Source organism: Prionailurus bengalensis, chromosome D3 (genome assembly GCF_016509475.1).
Source record: "Prionailurus bengalensis isolate Pbe53 chromosome D3, Fcat_Pben_1.1_paternal_pri, whole genome shotgun sequence".
Classification (NCBI taxonomy): domain Eukaryota; kingdom Metazoa; phylum Chordata; class Mammalia; order Carnivora; family Felidae; genus Prionailurus; species Prionailurus bengalensis.
This window is the reverse complement of record NC_057356.1, coordinates 7,652,668-7,672,116: the sequence shown is the minus strand read 5'-3', so window position 1 is coordinate 7,672,116 and position 19,449 is coordinate 7,652,668. Positions and strand designations below refer to the sequence as shown.

Sequence of the window (19,449 nt, the reverse complement as noted above, 5' to 3'; positions counted from 1 at the left end):
CACCAGCATGCTGATTCCCACATCTTCAGGCTGTTCTGGCGTAGGGTGGCCCCAGTTTCATTTTGGGGGGTTCTCAGTGTCTTGGGATAGGTGATACCAGAACCTTGGGGGAGCCTGGTCCATTCCCTGGGGTTCCCCATGTGGGACTCCAGGGGAGTCTGTTGGGGCAAGCGGCGCCTGCCTCCCTCTCTCCAGTTCTGGCAGCTCTACAATGCCGTCACGTTGTTTGAGCTCTCCAGCCACGAGGAATGCAGAGAATGGCAGGTATGGGGTGTGTGTGTGTGTGTGTGTGTGTGTGCGCGCGCGCGCGCGCGCGCGCGCGTGCGTGTGGTGGTGGGTGGCAGAGGGTGTCCTGCAGAAGGCTGGGCCAGCTTGGAGAGAATTCTTTCCTCAGCTACCCCTTGATTCCCCACCATGGGGCCCTGTGCTCAGAGCTCCCTGCTACTGGGGCCTGGGAGACTGGGAGGGAACTTGGGAAGCCGCGGAACCCCTAAGTGGTCTGAGAGCCCTATTGAATGCTATGGGTGGGGAGGGGAGGGGGCAAGAGAGAAGCCATCTCCAACCCTCCGTGACCCTGAAGATTCACAGCCTTCACACAGTTGGCCCAGATCTCTGCTTTCTGCTGGTGGAACCCTGCAGTTTTCTGGCAGCTTACGCTAAGGGGGTCGTGCGGTCACGGAGGCAGAGTGGGCATCTCAGACGGGAGCCGATCTGAGCTGGCTCAACCTTTTCCTCCTTTCCCCTCCCCCGTGCTGGGCCTTCCCCTGTCTTCCCGCACGCCCCTGCCCCTGCCCAGGTGTTCGTGTTGGCGCTCACTTTCCTCGTCCTCTTCCTTGGCAATTTCCTGACCACACTCAAAGTCGTGCACGCGAAACTTCAGAAGAACAGAAACAAAGGGAAGAAGCTGTGAGCCAAGGGACCTGTGCACCCCCAGCCCCTGGGGTTCAAGACTGCAGGGGGTTCCAGCTGGCACCTGGCTGCACCTGATTTCCTCCCCACAGTGTCCTTGGCCACTGCAGCAGCCACCTCAGGGGCCAGCGCATCACTGGTAGAAGGGCCAAGGCCCTGGTCCCCGGTGGACAAGAGGAACGTGGCCCCTGCCCGTCTGCACAGTGTTAGCCTGCTCAGCCTCCCTATTTATGACATATTTAACACGGGGTCCTCCCGACTGCCCTAGAATCCGCAGTCTTCCCTCGCTGCCCTCTCACGGCTGAGACTGGGTCAGTCTTCCTGGGCGGGGGCCTAAAGCCTCAGGGAGCCCCTCAGGTTGGGGTTTGGATGTGCCTCACTGGAGTGCCGACCTGCTATTTACTGAGTCCCCAGCAGGTGGAAGGAAACCCCTCGGCGTCCTGTGGAGCCTCCCTCCCCGGGGCAAACCGGCAAACCGCTTCCGCTGTAAGCTCTCCCGGCCTCCGCTGCTCCGTGGTGGGGTATTTAAGTTCTCAGAGAATCACTGTCTGTCTGTGCCTGGTGCTCTTTGTGCTTCCTCTCCCTCCTGCTGGCCACCTGGGGAGAAGTGCCTGCCTCCCCAAGGGCCTGGTCCCTGGGGTGGGCCTGAGGCGAGGGGGGTGCTGCTACCACCAGAGGGCGCCCCAGCCTTGGCATCACTTGGGTGGTTTGAGATAGTTTGGTGTTGGGTTTTTTTGAATTTGAAATTTTGGCTTCCTGACCCCCACCCCTCAGCCCACTTTCCTGAATTCTTGCAGTGAGTGGGACCCTTACTTTCAGTGCTGGCTGGGACTTAAGCCATCACAGAGCTCACCCACCCTCCCCCTCAGGTTCTAGAATGTTGGTGGGGAGAGTCTGAGCAGGCTCACTTCTGGGAGGTGGCACTTGGAAGCCAGGACAAGTCCGCTGGTCACCTCGTGTCGGATTCTGTACTTGAATGCTTGTGGGGAGGATGAAGAAGCTAGCAAATTTGGTTGAATGTTCGGCGCCTTCTCCCACACGCAAGCCTCAGCTGCCTTTAACTATTTCCCTACAAATCCCCTCTGACCAGAGTTCAGGGCTGGCATCCACAGTCATGCTTTGGCTCTCAGAGGAGTTTAAGCTTCTTCTTTAATTGTTACATTTTTAAAATATGAAATTTCTCCTCCACCCCAGTAAGAGTCCACATAAAAACCCAGATTTCTACTTTCCCTAGAAAAATGGAAAGATCTGTCAACATTCCCACAGGGCAGTTCTTGGCTGGGCTGAGCTGCCTGCCTAGGATGGGGTGCTTGCTTTCTAGTATGCCACAGACCCACCACTCCCTTTTGTAGCTGTCCTGTTTCACTCGTTTGCACCTCCCATCTGGCCCTAAGGCACTTGAGTTTTCCCTAGACTAGGAGTCGGTAAACTTTTTCTGTAAAGGGCCAGATGGTAAGTAAATATTTGAGGGCCAGATAATCTGTTATAACTACCTTAGCCTGCAGTTGTAGGGCAAAAGCAGCTAATGCATACATAAATGAGTGTGGCTGTGTCCCAACAAAACTTTATTTACAAAAACAGGCAGCTGCCAGACTTGGTCCACAGACAATATGGTTTGTGGACCTCCGTCCTATATCATTTGTCCATGAGGCCTTGGATTGACGACGCTCTTGACTCCCCAGGTCATGGCAGGGCCTTGGGGAACCTGTGTGAGGTGGGTGGAATACAGAAGTCTCTTTCCCTAGCAATTGACTTCAGAGAGGCTCAGGCTTAGTGGGGCTGAGGCAGGAGATCCTAGGGAGGGCAGGAGGCACCTGAAGCCGTTATGCCGCGTTCAGTAAGGCTGACTCCTGGCTCACTCAGGAAGCAAGCAGCTCTCAATCTGTGGGGCATTAGAATCACCTGGGGCACTTGTTTAAAAGCTCCCGGAAGTGACTGCAGACCTTCCAGGAGGAGGTTCAGTGGATCTGCAGCTGGGGGTTAAGTGTGTTTTCACAGGAGGTCAAGGGGGTCTCAGCTCCAGAACTCCACATCCTGGCAGAAGTGGAGGCTGTGAGGGACAGAGGAAACTTGATGACTATTAAAATGAGCCAGTGCCGTCCTTTTGCAGATAGGGAGATAGTCCACAGAGAGGAGTGACTTGCCCAAGGTCACTCGGAGCCAATGTCACTTTCATCTCAAGTTCCTGGCACTGGGGGGTTGCAGGTGAGGAGCCCCTGAGCAGGGGTTGGATGTGTGGTCCAGGGTACTTTTTGCTTTTTGAGAGAGTTTCTTGTCCCCCTTGGGCATGTGTGCCGGCTCTGCAAAGATGGTGGCCCAGCCAAAGGCTGAGACTGGAGTCCTCTGTGGGGGGGCCAGGGCCACTGTTGGCCCCCGTGTCCGGGGCTGGTGCCTGTGTTGTCCCGATAGGCCCCTATCCCATCGTGGTCCCCGAGCTCCTGGAGGAAGGAAGTGAGGAGCTGGAGAGTGCAGCCGTGCCTATCTCCAGAGCCCAGGGAGGCGAGTGACATGGGAGCAGCGGTCTTGGGGGGGGGCCGTGTGGAATGCTGACGAATCCACACTTATCCACGTACCAGATGCAGTTCTTTGTTTTAAGCATAGGTTTTGAGGACCTATTGGGTGTGCAAAGGGGGATACACGTGGCTGGGGGGAGGCCGCGTACTCCTGAGTCCTGGGGACATATGCCGGTTCCAGGTACAGAGGGACTGAGTCCAGCACCCTCACCCACCTCCATGCGGGCCACAGCTCCAGTGTGAACCCAAAGGTGAGTTCATGGTCAGAGCCGCAGCTGGGAAATAAGAGATCTCCAGAATGTTCTAAGAGTCTAACCAGAGGCTCCAGACACAAGGAGACACCCACCTCCAGGTGCCCTTGGAAAGCTGGGGATGGGGCAGGATCTCGGGGTATAATCCGGGGCTGGTGGCCTGGCCCCTGTCAGTCTTGCCCTGAGGGCTTTGTGCCCTACCCAGAGGGGTCAGAGCAGCAGGCACAACCGGTGTTGTTTCTGCCGCTGTGCTTTCTTCAGTGCACTGAGGGCAACCTTGGCGGCCTCTCGGAAAACGTCCTCCACATTCTCCCGAAACTTGGCAGAACATTCTAGGTAGAGGGCGGCTCGGATCTGTTCGCAGGCGCTCTGACCCTGGGTGGGCGGGAGGGACTGGCATTAGATGAGGGGCCTGGAGCATGGGGCACCTCCTGACACCCCCTCATGGGTCTGGGGACTTGGATCTGGCTCTGGGGGCCCCCCGGGGCGGGGCAGAGGTCTTGGTGTGGAGCCCCCTTCTCCCTATCCCGGGCCCAGCCCCCACCAGTGTGGGTGGATGGAACATAAAGGCCTGTCTGGTGTGGCCTGAGGGCTGCGGCTGCTGAGAGAAGCGTCCTGTCCACCTTCAGGCAGAGAGGGGGCCGGATCCCGACAACTGTGTCTGCCAGGCCTCTGACGAGCTAGGGGCCTCCAGACACAAAGGGCTTCCTACTTGCCTCTCTCCTCTTCTCCAGAGCACAACTAAGGAAACGGCTTGCCAGGAGAGTAAAAACTCTCTCTTCTAACATTTGCTTTTATTAATGCTTCTTTTTATTAAACTTTCTTACCAGTGTTCTTTGTGTTCCTTTTATCGTCCCGTGCCTCACCCAGAAAGCCGCAGGGTTTGGTTTTGCCCGTGACTCTCGTGGGTAGGGGAACCCTGCTTTTGAACAAGGCCTGCCTCTCCAGTTCCCTCTGGCAGACAGGACAGGATGGTTGTTAAGGACCCAGACTCCGGAGCCAGAGTGACTGGGGCAGGATCCTGGCGATATGCTGCAGGTTAGCTGTGTGGCTCTTAACCTCCACTTAACCTCTCTGGGTCTCCACTTCTCTCCCACAAAATAGGGGATGCCAACAGAACACGCCTCAGCGTTACAAGGATTAAAGGAGGCAGGGAAGAAGAGGGCGGAGAAGAGGGAAATGGAGGGGGAGAAAGGGGAGACCCCCTACCGACCTGCATGTAGGTGATGGGCTCCAGCTGGGCCGCCCTGAGCTTCCGCAGCTGCTCCTTGTCCTTCCTCAGGTCTGTCTTGCAGCCAATGAGCACCGTGGGGGTCCCACGGCAGAAATGTGTGACCTCAGGGAACCACTGTGGAGGGAGAAGGCAGGCATCAGGGCTGAGGCCAGATCCGTGGTCCCCACCCCTGAGGTAGGCTGGCTGGGTCGCGGGCCTCACCTTGATGAGGACGTTTTCATAGCTGGTGGGGTTCATGACGTCATAGCAGATGAGCACGAGGTGGGTGTTCTGGTAGGACAGGGGTCGCAGCCGGTCATAATCTTCCTGCCCTGAAACCGGAGGGTAGGTAGGGGTCAGGGAGGTACCACTTCCTTGTCCACCTGACTCCCCTGTCTGGGCTCAGATGGGCAAGGAGTTGGTGACTCTGTCTCTAAGGCCTCAGTTTCCTCGTCTGCAAAACAGAGGTGGCAACCCCCGGTAGTAAAGATTACACGAGACGAAACCCATGCAGTGCCCAGAACAGCCTGATTACAGGGCGCTCAGGAGAAACTGGAGAAACTTGCTAGCGGTTTTGCCCGTGACCATTACCGCTGCCCCCTTGCCCTGGCACCCAGGTTAGAGAGAGAGAGGCCGAATCCCTCCCCTCCCTGAAGGCTCGGGCTGGTGGGGCCCAGGCCACTGTGGGGCCCGGCAGGCAACCAGCACAGCTGCTGTCAAGCTCACCACACTCAGACTCACGTGGGGAGACTGAACACCCCTCCCCCAGCACAGACTGAATCAGAGGCTAAGGCTGAGTGTGGCTTTTTAATGCTTTTAGTAATTTTTTCTATTGACAAGTTCAAACTTAAAAGTTGCAAAAAGGGTGCCAAGAACGCCCTCAGATCTCCAAGTGTTTACACTTTGCTCCACTTGCCCTTTCTATATGTAAACACGTGAGCCACGCCAGAGTAATGGCCGGCGTCCTGCTTCTTCACCCCAGGATAGTGCCCCGCGGATTTTCTAAGAACGAGCACATTTTATATCACCTCCCATAGTACAGGTATCAAACGTGAGCAACCACCACTGACGCTGTTCTCTAGCCAAACCCACAGGCTGTACTCAGGTGTCACCGGTGATGTCCCGTAGGGGGGTTGCCGTGGTCCAGAAGCAGGCCCAGGGTTATGCCCTGCACTTGGTCACCATATGCCCTAGCGATCTTAAAGGCACAAAGGTGACCTCCTTCCATTACTTGGGACGCAGAGGCCCAGGAATCCCCCGCCCCTACCCCGGCGAGGCGCCAGCCTACCCTCTGGCTCCCTCCCTCCCAAAGTTGGCCTTTCCACTGAAGGCGGACAGACCACATCCTGCTCCGGCCCCCCAGCTGCTGCCAGGATACTGCCACCTTCTCCCTTCCCACTGGTTCTCCCTCAATCCAGGACCCCTGAGGGCGTGCAGTGAACAGCAGCCACAGCTATGACAGTGGCTGGGCCAGGAGGACTCCATGCAGCCATTCAGCCCGAGTCCCCCCAACACTGTCAGGGCCCGGCCGACTCAGATTCTTCTGTCCTTATCACCACAAAGCTGGAGAAATCCTTGTACAATGGTGGGAAACAGGCCAGGATGCTGCTTCAGCTCATCTCCAAACTGTCCCCTCTCCTAATGTTTGTCCATGTCCTTCTAGACCTGTGCTGTCCCATAGGGTAGTCACTAGCCCCATGTGGCTATTTAAGTTAATTAACATTAAAAATTCAGGTTCTCCATTGCACTAGCTACATTTCAAGTGATTCATCGCCACACAGGGCTAGCGGCTGCCGTAAACGGGCAGCTCAGGTGCAGGACCTGTATCACTGAAGAAAAGTTCTGTTGGGTAGCATGGCACCATCCAAGCCACAGCTGGTCGCCCATGATCTCCTGCTGCCTCTTAACAATCCACTCTCCCTCCACCCAGCAGCTGGATGAATCTAAAACAGGAGTGAAATCCTGCCTCTCTCCCCTCAAAGGAAAAACATCTTCAATAGGGGCACGTGCATGGCTCAGTCAGTTAAGTGTCTAACTTTTCAGTCTTGGCTGAGGCCGTGTTCTCACAGCTCGTGAGTCCCAGTCCTGAGTCTGCACGGAGCCAGCTTGGGATTCTCTCTCTCCCTGCCCTTCCCCTGCTCACTCTGTCTCTCTCTCTCAAAATGAATAAACTTAAAAAATATATATCTTCAATAGCTCTCTATTGCCTTTTGTACTAAATCCAAACATCCCCCAGGGGTCCACATGACCTGCACCCACGGACCCTGACCTTATCTCCCTCCCCGCCGCCCCCCCCACTGTTTCCAAACCCACCAAGCTCTGGTGCCTCAGAGCCTTTGTACTTGCTGTCTTCCCACATCTGGAATGCTTTTTAAATTTTTTTTTCACATTTCCTTTTTAGCATTATTTAAAAATATTCAGACTGACAGTCCAGTTATTTCCTTTTCTAGGATAATTGTCTCCTCTCTACTTCTACTTCACATTGATACCCCCTTATGCTTTATATGCTTTTTATTATTTTTTTTAATGTTTATTTTTGAGTGTAAGCGGGGGAGGGGCAGAGAGAGGGGCATAGAGGATCCTAAGCGGGCTCTATGCTGACAGTAGCGAGCCCAATGGGGGGCTCAAACTCATGAACCACAAGATCATGACCTGAGCCAAAGTTGGATACTCAACTGACCGAGCCACTCAGGTGCCCCACTTCTTTTTTTTTTTTTTAATGTTTTTTATTTATTTTGAGAGACAGTGCAGGGGAGGGGCAGAGAGAGGGAGAAAGAGAATCCCAAGCAGGCTCTGCACTGTCACTGCTCAACTTCATGAACCGTGAAATCATGACCTGAGCCAAAATCAAGAGTCAGATGCTTAACACGCTGAGGCACCCAGACACCCTGCTTTAGGCACTTCTTAGAGTGCTTTTGCCTAGGGACAGTTAAGAAATCCTTACAGCCACCACCCGATATGCTAGTCAAGAAGTTAAGAATACTCCCATGTACACTGAGCTCAAAGAAGTGACCTGCCCGAGGTCATCAGTGAGCCAGGCAGGACGCAACCCCAGTTTATCAAGTTCTGGGTCAAGCATTCCTTCTGGTGATACCAGCAAGGCTCTATTCTGCTTTGCATTGTGCAAAAATAGGTTCTGGTCCTCCATGATTTAATGATGTTTCCTAATTCTGGCATAACATACATATCCATTCCCTGTTAGAAATATGGCAGGAGTAGGGGCACCTGGATGGCTCAGTCGGTTAAGCGTCCGACTTCGGCTCAGGTCATGATCTCACGGTTCCTGAGTTTGAGCCCCACGTCGGGTTCTGTGCTGACAGCTCAGAGCCTGGAGCCCGCTTTGGATCCTTGTCTCCCTCTCTTCTGCCCCTCCCCCACTTAAATTCTGTCTCTCAAAAAAAAAATAAACATTAAAAAAAAAAAAATAGGGCCGGAGTGGACAAGTAGTTGTAAAACAGGCCTCTTGTGCTCCAACGGCTTCCCTCATCCTGACTGGCTGGCCCCTCAAGAGAGGCCGTCCCTCGTCTCTCACCACACAGAGTCTCCCCCACCCTGGGTGTCCACAATCCGTGCTCAGACACTGGCTTACTGCCTGTCTCCCCATGGACTGTAAGCATCCTGGGGGCAGGGACCATGTCTGTCCTCGCAAATAACCCCTGGCGCCCGGCAGGCGTCCAGTCAAGACTGGTTGGTTGTTGGCTGACGCTGTTCAGCTCTTGTCAGATGCAGCAGAGACCAGGGCCGCGACGTGCCAGGGAGTTTAGCAATTACGGCCTGTGAGGATTTCAGCAGAGCTGATGAGGGCAGAAGTCGGGCAGCCGTGGGTTGAAGGAGGAAGCCAGACCTAGCCTGCTCCCCTTTGGGGGCCTCTGCCCTTGCTGTTTCTAGAAGGTTCTTCCCCAGGTAGCAGCAAGGCTTGCTCCCTCCTTTCCTTCAGGTCTCTGCAGAAATGTCACCTCCTCGGGGGCAGCTTTCCTGACTGCTCGGAGACAAAGCCTTCGACCCAGTCTGTCCCATGTCCGACCATGGCTTTATTATTCTTCTGAGTACGTATCACTACCTGACGTTTGGTTTGGGTTTGGCTTTGTCTCCCCACCATGAGCACACTTGCCCCTGAGGACAGGGGCCATCTCTGTCATCCCCTGGGATGCAGGCGCACGCAATAAACGTGTGGTGAGTGAACGAACGAATGAGTGGGTGAGTAGGTGTAACGATAATCTCCCCGGCTGTCAGCAAGGGCATTTCACCTCGATCACCTGTGTTAATTTAAGCAGCCACCCTGGGAGGTAAGCTGGGCGGAGAAAGTTCTTCCTGTTAGGAGCCCATGTGGCTGAGGGGGGGGCCTTTTGCAAGGTCATAGACAGGTTCCCTGTGAGCTGGAGAGCCAGCTCAGTCCCTAACTCCAAGGTCAGCTGCCTGCCGCGCTGCTCGAAAATGGCCAAAAATTCTCTCAGGGAGCCTTCCCCAAGATCCCGACTGGGAATTGACCTCTGGACCTTGTTTCCTCACAGATGGTCTCCTGACCTGTGAAACAACACGCCTCGGCAGTGCTCACTCATGACGAAGGCTCGTTGTGCTCTCTCATGGCTTCATTTGAAGCCCGTGGCCTACACTACCTCATCACGATGCCAACAAGGTAGGGCTGTAGTTATCCCCATTTTAGAGATGCAAGAAAGTGTAGCACAGAGAGGTGAAGCGAGTTGCCTTAAGGTCACACAGGTAAGGGGACACTCTGTAAAAGAGGACCGTAGGTGAGACTACTGGGGGTGCCTCTCTCAGTCCACTCGAGAGGGTAGGGAGCTGTCTTCACCCTACAAGCCCCAGGCCCGACCAAATAAGGCAAAGACTGCCAACACAGGTATCTCAAGAGAGAGGGGTTCTGGGAGGGGATGGGCAGCCAGCCCAGCTTCCAGCTCCCTCCTCCAGGTTGCCTTCCTGGCTTGACTGTGCCTGGCTCAACTTTCCCAAGATTCAGTGTGGTCCTCCACGTGGGGACCAGGCCAACAAACGATGGACTCCCGCGTGCTGTTGGCCTCATGTCCCCTCGGGAGGTGTGGAGTGTCCTGACACCTCTCCTCTATGAGTCAGGAGAGCCAGGCTACACTCCGACTCTCATTCCGTGACTCAGGTGCCTTCCCTCCCTGGACCTCAGTTTCCTTATCTGGCAAAGGGGGTGATAACCCTGCCCCTGATACTGGAAATAAAGGACTGGGAGGCTAAGCAATGTCGGACAAAGGGGAAGGACTGTTACTATGGTTACTATTGAACCAGAAACTTCTGGGGGGGGGGGGGCTGGGCGAGGGTTCTAACCCTGGATCTTTGGACCCACAAGTTTTAGGGGGCCCTCCAGCCACAAGGTGATACTAATACCCTCCCCATCTACCCACACTGATGCCAGGGCTTAAAGGGGCCAAGTCACCTGTCCAGAGGCACACCGGGCTTCCACTCCGGCCTCTGCAGATGAGCTTGCACGGAGTCACGTGCAAAAGGATGCATTTGTTTCTGAAGAGGAAAGGTCTTCTGGGCCCCAGCTCCCCTTGAAGTGGCCCATCTTCCTGAAGCTGGCAGTGCAGTGGGGTGGGGAGGAAGTGAGGCTCTCGCCTAGCACGAGGGTATTTCCTTTGTGGGAAGGAGCTTTGCTGTGTCAGTCATCTCTGCAGGGGCAGGGATCTCTAAGGCCTGGAGCCCGGTTGAGGAGAGAGGGTGTCACTGGGCCACAGTGGTCCCCAAATATTCTGGACCTACCAGAGCAGGTGGTTCCCAGCTCCAGCCAGGACATCGGTCAGGGGAGGGGCGCAGGCAGCATGAGAAGGGGAAGCTGCCAGAAGAGGAACCCGTGTATTGCTACTGGGGCCCGCCCACCTGTGCTTCCTCCCCAGGCAGGAGGAGCCGGGCCAGGGCAGCCCCAGCCTGGAGCTGAGGCCACATTCTGACTGGCCCTTGGCTTCAGCTCTTCAAGCCTCCAGGGCTCCTCGCCCCTAGATACCCCTCTTGTCCCCGATTCCCTGTCTCACAACTCCTTTGCCCCCAACTTTTCCTATTGTTGCCATCTCGGGCTGGGAAGGGGACCACAGCCCCCCATCTCCCCAGGCAACCCCCATTCCATTCTGTGACACCCTCACCCCGGGGCCCACCCCAAGGCCCGCATAGCTCCATCTCTAGTTGGTGTCTTAACAGCCCACCTTGTCCCCACCTCCCTTCTGTCCAGGAAACTTCAGACCACACCACAGCTTCCTGCCTCTGACAGTGTCAGGGCGGGGTGGGGGGTGGGGGCAGGGGAGCCCTCCTCCCCTTCACCTGTCAGCACTAAGAGCTCCACCTCCCCTCAACCACCCTCAAGCCACTGTGTCTGTATCTGCTTCCGCAGGATGGAGACGCACAGCCAGACTGGCCTCCCACGTGACTCCCACAGACTGGCCTCCCCTGTGGCCAAGGTCCTGGGTGTGGAGAAATTCAGCCTCTCAGAGGCCACCCCGAGCCCACAGCTCTGGCTGATCAACCAGTGGTTGGTCAGAAAGACGCTACTCTGCACTCCCCTCCACCGCCCCACCATAGGGTTTAGCTCATCAGGTTCCAGAACCTTCTACAATAACTTTTACTAGACTCATCTCCAGTATAGTCATTCCCTTCACCCCCTTAGTCTCTATCTTTCTCTAGTAGGTCACCTGGCCACCCTTTTCTGCTGTTTATTTTTGATATCCATCTACCCCACAGGTAGAGAGGATCTCACTGCCTTTATTACACAGGACCTTCTCCAAGGGTGTCTCTGAATCCAGATTTATTCTTTCCATTCTTTCTTTCTTTTTTTTTTTCAATGCTTATAAATTTTTGAGAGAGAGAGAAAGAGCACGAGCAGTGGAGGGGCAGAGAGAGAGGGAGACACAGAATCTGAAGCAGGCTCCAGGCTCTAAGCTGTCAGCACAAGAGCCAGATGCGGGGCTCGCTTAACCAAATGATCCACCCAGGCGCTCCCCAGATTTATTCTTCATTCATTCCAAAAGCGCTGTGCTGGGCACTTGGTGTGTAGAAGAGGAATGACCCAGTCTCTCCTTCATGTTCCTCGCAACAGGGCTTCCTGGGTCACGGTAGGACACCCTTGAAGAAACACCCATGTTTCTTTCTCCCTGAGTATTCCTCCTTGGGCCGTCCTGCTGACTCTGAAGCCATTCTACTCCCCCGGGACTCCACTGAGAGGTTCAAACCCCAGCTCTGTTTTTCTGCTGCTTGGGAGAACCTTGCTGGGAGGGCAGGGCGGGGGGCCAGCACAGATCTCTGCAGGCCACGGATTCAGAACAGGTTGGGTTTGGGTCTGAGCCTCAATGATGGTGGTGTGGGGGGGTGGTGCTTAAAAACTCACAACACTTAGTGAGCCCTTCCTAAGAGCCAGCCCCTGTGTTATACATCACATGGATCTAATTTACTCCTCAAGACTGTTTTAGCCCTGATTACAGAGGAGGAACCTGAGGTCCAGATGTCCCCGATGACACACAGCCAAGGAGCCAGTGTCAACAAAGCCCAGGTCTGATTCCAAAGCATGTGGCAGGAAGATCGTCGTTGCCCTGGTGGCCGCCCTGGTGCCTCTGATGACTGGGCCTGAAGCTCCGCCATCCCTCCCGCAGCACCTGTTAGCGCAAATCCTTCTTTACACCAAGCAGAAACTTCCAGAACCCCCACACCACAATCTGTCCTGACATGTTCTTTGAACATCTTTCTCTGGGCAAGGCCACGATGACCAGAAGTGGTCCCTGTGTTGGGTCTGATGGGGGAGGCTTCCACGAACAGTGAACCCCAGGAATCTGATAGGAGAGGCCCTGAGGGCAGAGGAAGGAATGACCACTCCCCTCTGACTCTCCCTGCTGCACCAGCACCCCACCCACAAAGTGGGGCTTATGGACCTGCCCCTCCCTGGGTCCCCAACAGGAAGCATGTGAAACTAAAAGTGTTCCAGCCACACCATGATTTTTACTGTTCCTAGAGCTATGTCCCTGGGAATTCCTCGACAACCTTTGGCTTTCTCAGTTCACAGGGCTGGAAGCACGGCCCTGCCCTGGGGGTAGCCCTTCGGGGTCCTCGTCCAACAAGATGGGGCTCCTTAGAAGCCATTACGGGCGAGAGCCAACATACAGTAAAGGCTGATGAAGCCAGGAATGGAGGAGGGGTCTGGGGGCCAGACAGTCCCTTTTCTGATTCTCTCCAGGGTGGCATGAGACATCCATTGACAGGCTTGGGGTGGGGCATGTCTGGGTTTGGGCTCTGTCCTGTCCCGGGCCAGGGGAGACTTCCCCTTACAAGGCTTGGCTGGCAGGGAAAAGGGCACCTGATGACATGGTTCCATGCAGATCACTAAACACTGAGTCACAGAGGTTGGGTGAGGTTCTATCTGGGGATCCTGACCTTTGTCCCCCAGTGTTGGCTCAGCCCAGAGGGGGACTGAGGGCAGGATGCAAGCTCCTTGGGGGCAGACCCCCCACCCCCTCCCTGCAGCTCCCAACAACAGGGACTCTAAAAACTGACTCGATTCGCATAAATCCACTTGCTTTAGGAGCTGCAGGTGGCAGAGAGAACCATATTTTGGACTTACGTTCCCTATAGCTCTGTTCCTTCCTCAGTGCTTGGTTTATTCGTAGGGAACCAGGAAGACACAGAAAACTGTAGCCACAAAATCCTAGAACCACAGGCTCAGAACTGTAGACCGCAGAATTCCAGAGCCGTGTATTGTAGCCTATGGAATCCCAGGAGTGTGGAACTCAGAATCAATATCCACAGGACCCTGGAGCCTCAGGACTGTCAACCACAGAATCCCGGAGTCAGGCTCTGATCTGTAGCATGGAATATTATAGACCCGACCCAGAAATTCAGCCCACAGAATCCCAGCATCAGTGGACTCAAACCTGCAGCCCACAGAGTCTTAAAGAGACCACAGCATGCAACACATGAAATCCTGGAACCATGGGGGTGCAGAAGTGATGCCCACGTTTTTCTAGAACCACAGGAGAGGAACGAAGCCGTGGGTTCCCAGCATATCAGCGCTAGGAAGGTGGCGGAGGAGCTCATGTCATTCAAAGACCCTCCTTTCAAAGGGGCGACTGAGGCCCTCTGAGCCTCCAGGGCCACCCTGCCAGCGCCCCTCCGCAGCCTTCAGGAGTGACAGGATGTCAGGGCCCAAAGAGGCTGGTGGGGGGATGCCCGGAGGGGGATACCCGGGCGGGGGAAACCCTTCGGACACCAGGGACCCTCGGCGCGCAGGCGCACTCACCAGCGGTATCGTATAGGTTCAGGGTCACCTCCTTGCTGCCCACATTCACTCTGGCCGTGTACTTCTCGAACACGGATGGGGCGTAGTGCTGTCGGAGAAGGGGTCGGGCTGGTTCTTAAGGGGTGCGACGGAGGCCCGGGTACGGCTGCACCGCCCGCCTTCTCCCCATCCAGCTCACCTCCCCTCACTCTGATGGGCTCTGGAATTCCCGAGGAAGAGCCCCGGGGTGGCGGCTGCCTCTCCGCGCGCTGGACGCCGGGGAGCCGGGGTCCAGGCTGAAGGCCGTCCGTCGCCCCCGATGGTCCCAAGCCCATTTCCCCCTAGCCTAACACTCACCACCACCACCCCCACCCCCCCCGGCGGGCCTCACCTCAGGGAAGGAGCCCTGGCTGTACACCATGAGCAATGATGTCTTGCCGCAGCCGCCGTCACCCACGATCACAATCTTCAGCTCCTTCCTGCCCGGGTCCGGGCCCGGGGCCCCAGGGGCGTCCATGGCCGGGAGCCGGCGGCGCTGGCAACAGCGCGCGGGACAGACCGCTGGGGCTGAGAGATCGGGGGCGGGGGCGGGATCCAGGGGCGGAGCTAGAGAAGCCCCTCCCACTTTGTGCAGGCATCGCCTCCGCCAGGCAGCCACCCGGGCCCACCTCCCAACCCGTTTTCCTTCTCGTTAGGGTCCTAGCCCGGTGCGTTCACCTGTCATTCCCAGAGAAACTGAGGCAGCTGAGAAACAGGAGCTCAGCCTGAAGCGCGGCTCCCACTCGCTCCCCTGCACGTCACGGCGCGCCCCCCACCGGCAAGATTCGATGGTTTCCGCGGTACCTCGCTGGGCACCCCTGATTGGCAGGCTCCGCCTTCTGGCAGGGCCCCTCTGATTGGTCGGCTCGGCCTCCCCCATCTGACAGAGACTCTTTGATTGGCGGACCGTTGCCCCAGCACCAGAGTTCAGGAGACTGGGTCTCCAGCTCTGGGAAAAGCCCCCTCGCTTTGCCCCGCCCCAGCTGTGTGGCCTGGGGCAAGTCGGCTTCCGACCTCAGTTTCCCCACTAGGTAGGTTGGTCGAGCCAGGAAAGATGCTAGCACAGGGGGCGTGCCTGCCCACCTAGCCCAGCCCTACGGGCGCCAGTGTGGGTGCAGGTTGGGGGTGGGGAAGAGCGGTTCCCCTCACCTACCCCTCCCACTTCCCTAAGAGCGCAAGGTGGGCGTCTGGCGCCCTCTGGCGGGCAGTCATCTTGGGGCGGACGGCTTGGAAGGCAGGTGAACTCCGGGAACAATTTCCTTTGGGGGTTGGCCCCAAACCACGCGGGCGGAAGCCTCTTTCTAGCAGGGGCCAGAGGCGTGAACCGAGGAAGACACCGTCGAGGAAGGGGTGGGGAAAGCTAGGACAGATCTAGTTGTGAGAAGCTGGGCCCATTGATAACTTCCACCCCACCCTTAAATTTGATTTGATTAAGCGCTCTCCAGCCATTAGCCACATATCTTCAGGCCACAAGCCAGGCGGTCTCATCAATCCTCCCACGCCCCTTGATTAAAACAACTATTTATTAAGCACTATGTGCAGGGTAACACGGGGGCTGCTGGCTGAGACCACCCAACCCTTCCCTCCCTGCAACAGTCCTTCGCAAAAGCCAGGCTAGTGGTCAGGAGAGGCAGGAGACCCCTGGAGCCCGTGTGCGGCAAGCAGGCATTGAAGCATGGCTAAGTGAGGGAGAGGGGTCCAACCAGCTGGGGTAGGATCTCTGGTAGGTTCCTCAGAGAGGGCTAGGCAGGACTCAGGATCTTCTTGCCCCACCCCCACCACATCCCCGGGAAGATTCTGAATTTCCAAGTTCTCAGTAAAGACCAAGTAAATTTTACTTCAGGGAGGAAATTGCCAACCTGGCAATTTTGTTAAGTGCCCCGTCCGTTCTCAGAGGATGCAAGGCAGGTCTGACCACCAGAGGGGAGCAGCGGCCGCTCGTGAGAGCTTACAAAAAAGCCTATAGCTGGGAAAAGGAGGTAAGCCCCCCCCCCACCTAGTTCCACGCTATTATGTGAAAGTCCCAAGCTTTAGGCAGCCGGTCAGAGAGCCACCTGCTAGGTCAAGCCCCCCCCCCCCCCCACAAATTTACAGCAACTCATTCATTCCTTTTTTACCATGCAAGTTTATTGAGAGGCAATTGTGTTCCTGCCTGGAGGGAGCTGTCTTAGGGGAAGCAGTCTCTTTAAGGGGTCTGGGAGATGTCAACGCTTTAGAGACCAGACCCCTGTAGGGCTCAGCGAAGGCTGAGCCTAAGCTTGGCAGTGTTGGGAGGGCAGACCAACGGGAGCAAGATGGGTACCCTGGACAAATGAACGGTGGCTGGAAAACCCCATCAGATTCTGCAGTGCCTGGGGAGTGAGGAGGGAGGCCAGACATGGTTGTCGAGGTAACCGGGGTTAGATCATGGAGGGCCTTGCTGCCAGGCTCAAGGGGCGGGGGGGCGAGGGGGGGTGTGTCAGACAGGAGACTCCTGAACAGAACAGGAGCCCAGCCAAAGCCAGGCCCTCAAGCTCTCTCTGGTGACCAGGGAGGAGCTGGGATTGGCTGGTGAGGCAGGACTGGGGGTCATCTTTCCACAGTGGCAGCTTGAGGCTGGCAGGAAAGGACCAGGTTACTATCACTCGGGGAGACGGAGGCTGGAAGAAGCCTTTGAGTGAGGAGAAGACCACTTACCTTTGCAGCCAGCCCTGGACCTGACCCTGAATCAGGGCCCCTGAAGCCTGGGGAGAGACAGGAAGGGAAGGAGAGAAGGGGCTAGGGGCAGAATGCGCTTAGGAGAGTCATCCCACTCTGAGCAAACTGTCACCTGGGAGTTAATCACACCTCCCGACTTTCCTCAAAATCCTCAGACCTCGGTTTCTATTTTCTCCACCTGAGAAACAGGGCTACAGTCCCAACTGAGGCAGATCAAATGGCTTCCACAATACAGAGGGGCAGGGGGAGGAGGAGAGGAAGAGCGAGACTTCCCGGGCCAGCCTGCAGCAAGGCACAACAGCTGACACTGGCCCCAGACCGCCTGCCCACCCCCTGCCTGGCCAAGGGGCTGGCAGCACCCCAGCCCCATCCAGCCTGGAGTGTGTTTCAGCTGGACCCAGGTCCAGTGGTGGTGTAGGGGCTGGATCTGTACCTAAAAATACCCAGGAGCCAGGCCAGCTGCCGAGAGCTTCCTCAGAGGCAGCTGAGCCAGACCCGGCCAGCTGAGGAGCTGGGCAGGCGCACTCGCATGGGGGAACCCTGCTCCCTTACCTGTGACATGTTCTGAGGGGCCCAAGTCATTCACCTTCTATTCACCGGGAATTCCTGGAGAGGTTTAGGAGAGCAAGAAAGATTCTTTAAGTTGGTTCTTGCCATAGAGCTGATGGGCACAGAACAGAAGCTAGGGGAGCAGGCCGGCTGAGCTCAGGAGAGAATAAGGGCCAGATCCACTTGTCTTGTCAGGGCAAAGTCGGGCCAGCACAGGACAGGATGGGGAAGTTAATGACAATTCTTACAGCCTCCACTTCCCTGGCACTTCTGCACATCCTGAGAGTTCACCTCACACCCGAAGGGTCATCCACCCCAGATGAGGCAGAAAAAACCGAGCTATTCTTTGACGTCCCAGAGATGGGAGGTGGCCAGGAATGGCCTGGGAGCCCAGGACTCTGTCCAGGTCGCAGCACTTGGTGGCGCTGGTGGGGAGGTCACACTGGAACACAAAAAGCTCCCCTCACAAAGCCAGAATTAAAAACATCTCAAAAAGTCATCATCCACCTTCCTCCTCCAGGTTCACACGGGGAGCCCTCAGCTCCCAGTGGGGCGGGGACTTGCTGAGGTCACTGGCCAGTTGGAGATCGCGCTGGATCCAGGCAGCCTCCAAGATGGCGGGGTGCCTCTTTCCACAGTCCAGGCAGAGGCAGTCTCCACCCAGAGGGTCCAAAAGGTCGTATTCCAGGCTGGGGCTCCGGCGGATGGGCCGGAAGAGGAGGGACCCTAGTGTCCAGTAGCAAGGCAGGTCCAGCCACCTCCCAGCCTTGGGCCGCCTTTCCGCTGGCGTGGCCCTCTCCAGGCTGGTCCCACCGGATTGGCCCCAGGAGCAGCCCCGCCCCGAGCTCGCTTGGTGACCGGGGGCGGGGCCAACCTCTAAGCCCGGAGGAACTACAGCCAGAGGACAGACGGGCTGCTCAGTCTCTCCCTGCCCCCAGGAGGTGGCAGGGGTGGGGGTAGGGGACAAAGAAAGTAGAAAGAAGTAAAGAAGAAATGGTAGTGGGGAGGGGGTATGACTCTTACAGGTCACAGGGACACCGCACCCTTCTGAGAATCACACCCAGACCACAGTTTAGCACCTAATTGCTCCCTAATTGTTTCGAGGGCGGGACTGGAGGAGCTGGCTTCAGCCCTTCAGGCTGTGGCTGGGGGGCGAAGTTTAAGTCAATTATTTAATCATCCGACGCCCTTGGGATATAAAGACCCCTGTATCCGGGAGCCCTAAGGACTCTATCCAAAGGGATGCAGGACACCCTTAGGCAGCGAGCCAGTGTCGCGAGGATCAAGGGGGTTCAATGAGCAATTCAATGACAACCGAGTTTAAACCTCGTGTTTGGGGCCAGAGCGGAACAGGCCCATGGGATAAAAACGTGAGCCTCCTCAACTTCTACCAAGTGCTTCCCCCTCTCCCCTCACCCTGGATAGGGGGAAGGGGGCTCTGGTGCTAGGGACAGTGGAGTGAACCTCCTTTCCCCACCAAAGGACAAGATGGACCAAACCCAACTTATCTGGGACTGGAGACCCTCATGAGGCCAAGGGAAGGGGCCCAGAAAGAGCCAAGAGCACCATGCTGGTTACTTTCAAGCAGACAGCTGGCACGGGAGGGAGCCCGAAATAACCCAGACAGCTGGGGTGGGGGTGCCATGGCCACAGGCAAGAGGCTGAAGTCAGGACACCTGGAAGCCCATACTGGCTGCCAGTGGTGGCCTCGTGACCTTGGGTGAGTCACTTATCTCTGGGTTTGGGGGGAGTGACCCTAAATCATGACCCGACCATTGAACAGCCTGTGAAGCTGGGGGCAGGCCATTGCTCGGACTCCAACCACACGGAGGAAAAACGGAGCTGGCTCCCTGCCTAGGAAAGCCAGTCTTCCCCTTGGCCCTGAGGCAGTGCCACGTGCTTCAGGGGTGGGTCAGTGGGGGAGGAGCTCACAGCCGGCCCAGCCCCCACTCCTTGCAGCCAAAAGGGAATGGAGGCCAGCTAGTGTGAAGTCAGAACGTGAGGCCAAGCCCCCTTAGTCACACTTAATTCCCCCCATTCCCG

At 56.6% G+C, this 19,449-nt stretch overlaps 2 protein-coding genes across 2 annotated transcripts in view; one reads left to right on the top strand and one right to left on the bottom strand.

The window, feature by feature from the left end:
* TMEM120B (transmembrane protein 120B) overlaps window positions 1–1,118 on the top strand; it is a 41,388-nt gene extending 40,270 nt beyond the window's left edge. Inside the window, 2 exon segments of the mRNA XM_043557520.1 lie at window positions 196–264; window positions 797–1,118. Of these exon segments, the coding sequence (XP_043413455.1) occupies window positions 196–264; window positions 797–910 (183 nt within the window). The 3' untranslated portion in view covers window positions 911–1,118.
* Window positions 1,119–2,457: 1,339 nt separating this feature from the next.
* On the bottom strand, window positions 2,458–18,206 carry RHOF (ras homolog family member F, filopodia associated). The gene is made up of 5 exons (XM_043557521.1): window positions 14,513–18,206; window positions 14,143–14,230; window positions 5,109–5,218; window positions 4,887–5,021; window positions 2,458–4,048 (listed from the first exon to the last, which is right to left on the bottom strand). Exons 1-5 carry the CDS (start codon window positions 14,636–14,638, stop codon window positions 3,884–3,886), a joined length of 624 nt encoding a protein of 207 aa, XP_043413456.1. The 5' UTR covers window positions 14,639–18,206; the 3' UTR covers window positions 2,458–3,883.
* Between the last annotated feature and the right edge of the window lie 1,243 nt (window positions 18,207–19,449).

What these genes read in the sequence shown, in the direction of transcription:
- RHOF (XM_043557521.1), bottom strand. Translation starts at nt 14,638, where the DNA reads ATGGACGCCCCTGGGGCCCCGGGCCCGGACCCGGGCAGGAAGGAGCTG. An exon ending in GAACCTATACGATACCGCTG is followed by an intron (nt 5,219 to 14,142) that starts GTGAGTGCGCCT and finishes CTCCGGTTTCAG; the next exon opens with GGCAGGAAGATTATGACCGG. An exon ending in AGCCCATCACCTACATGCAG is followed by an intron (nt 4,049 to 4,886) that starts GTCGGTAGGGGG and finishes CCGCCCACCCAG; the next exon opens with GGTCAGAGCGCCTGCGAACA.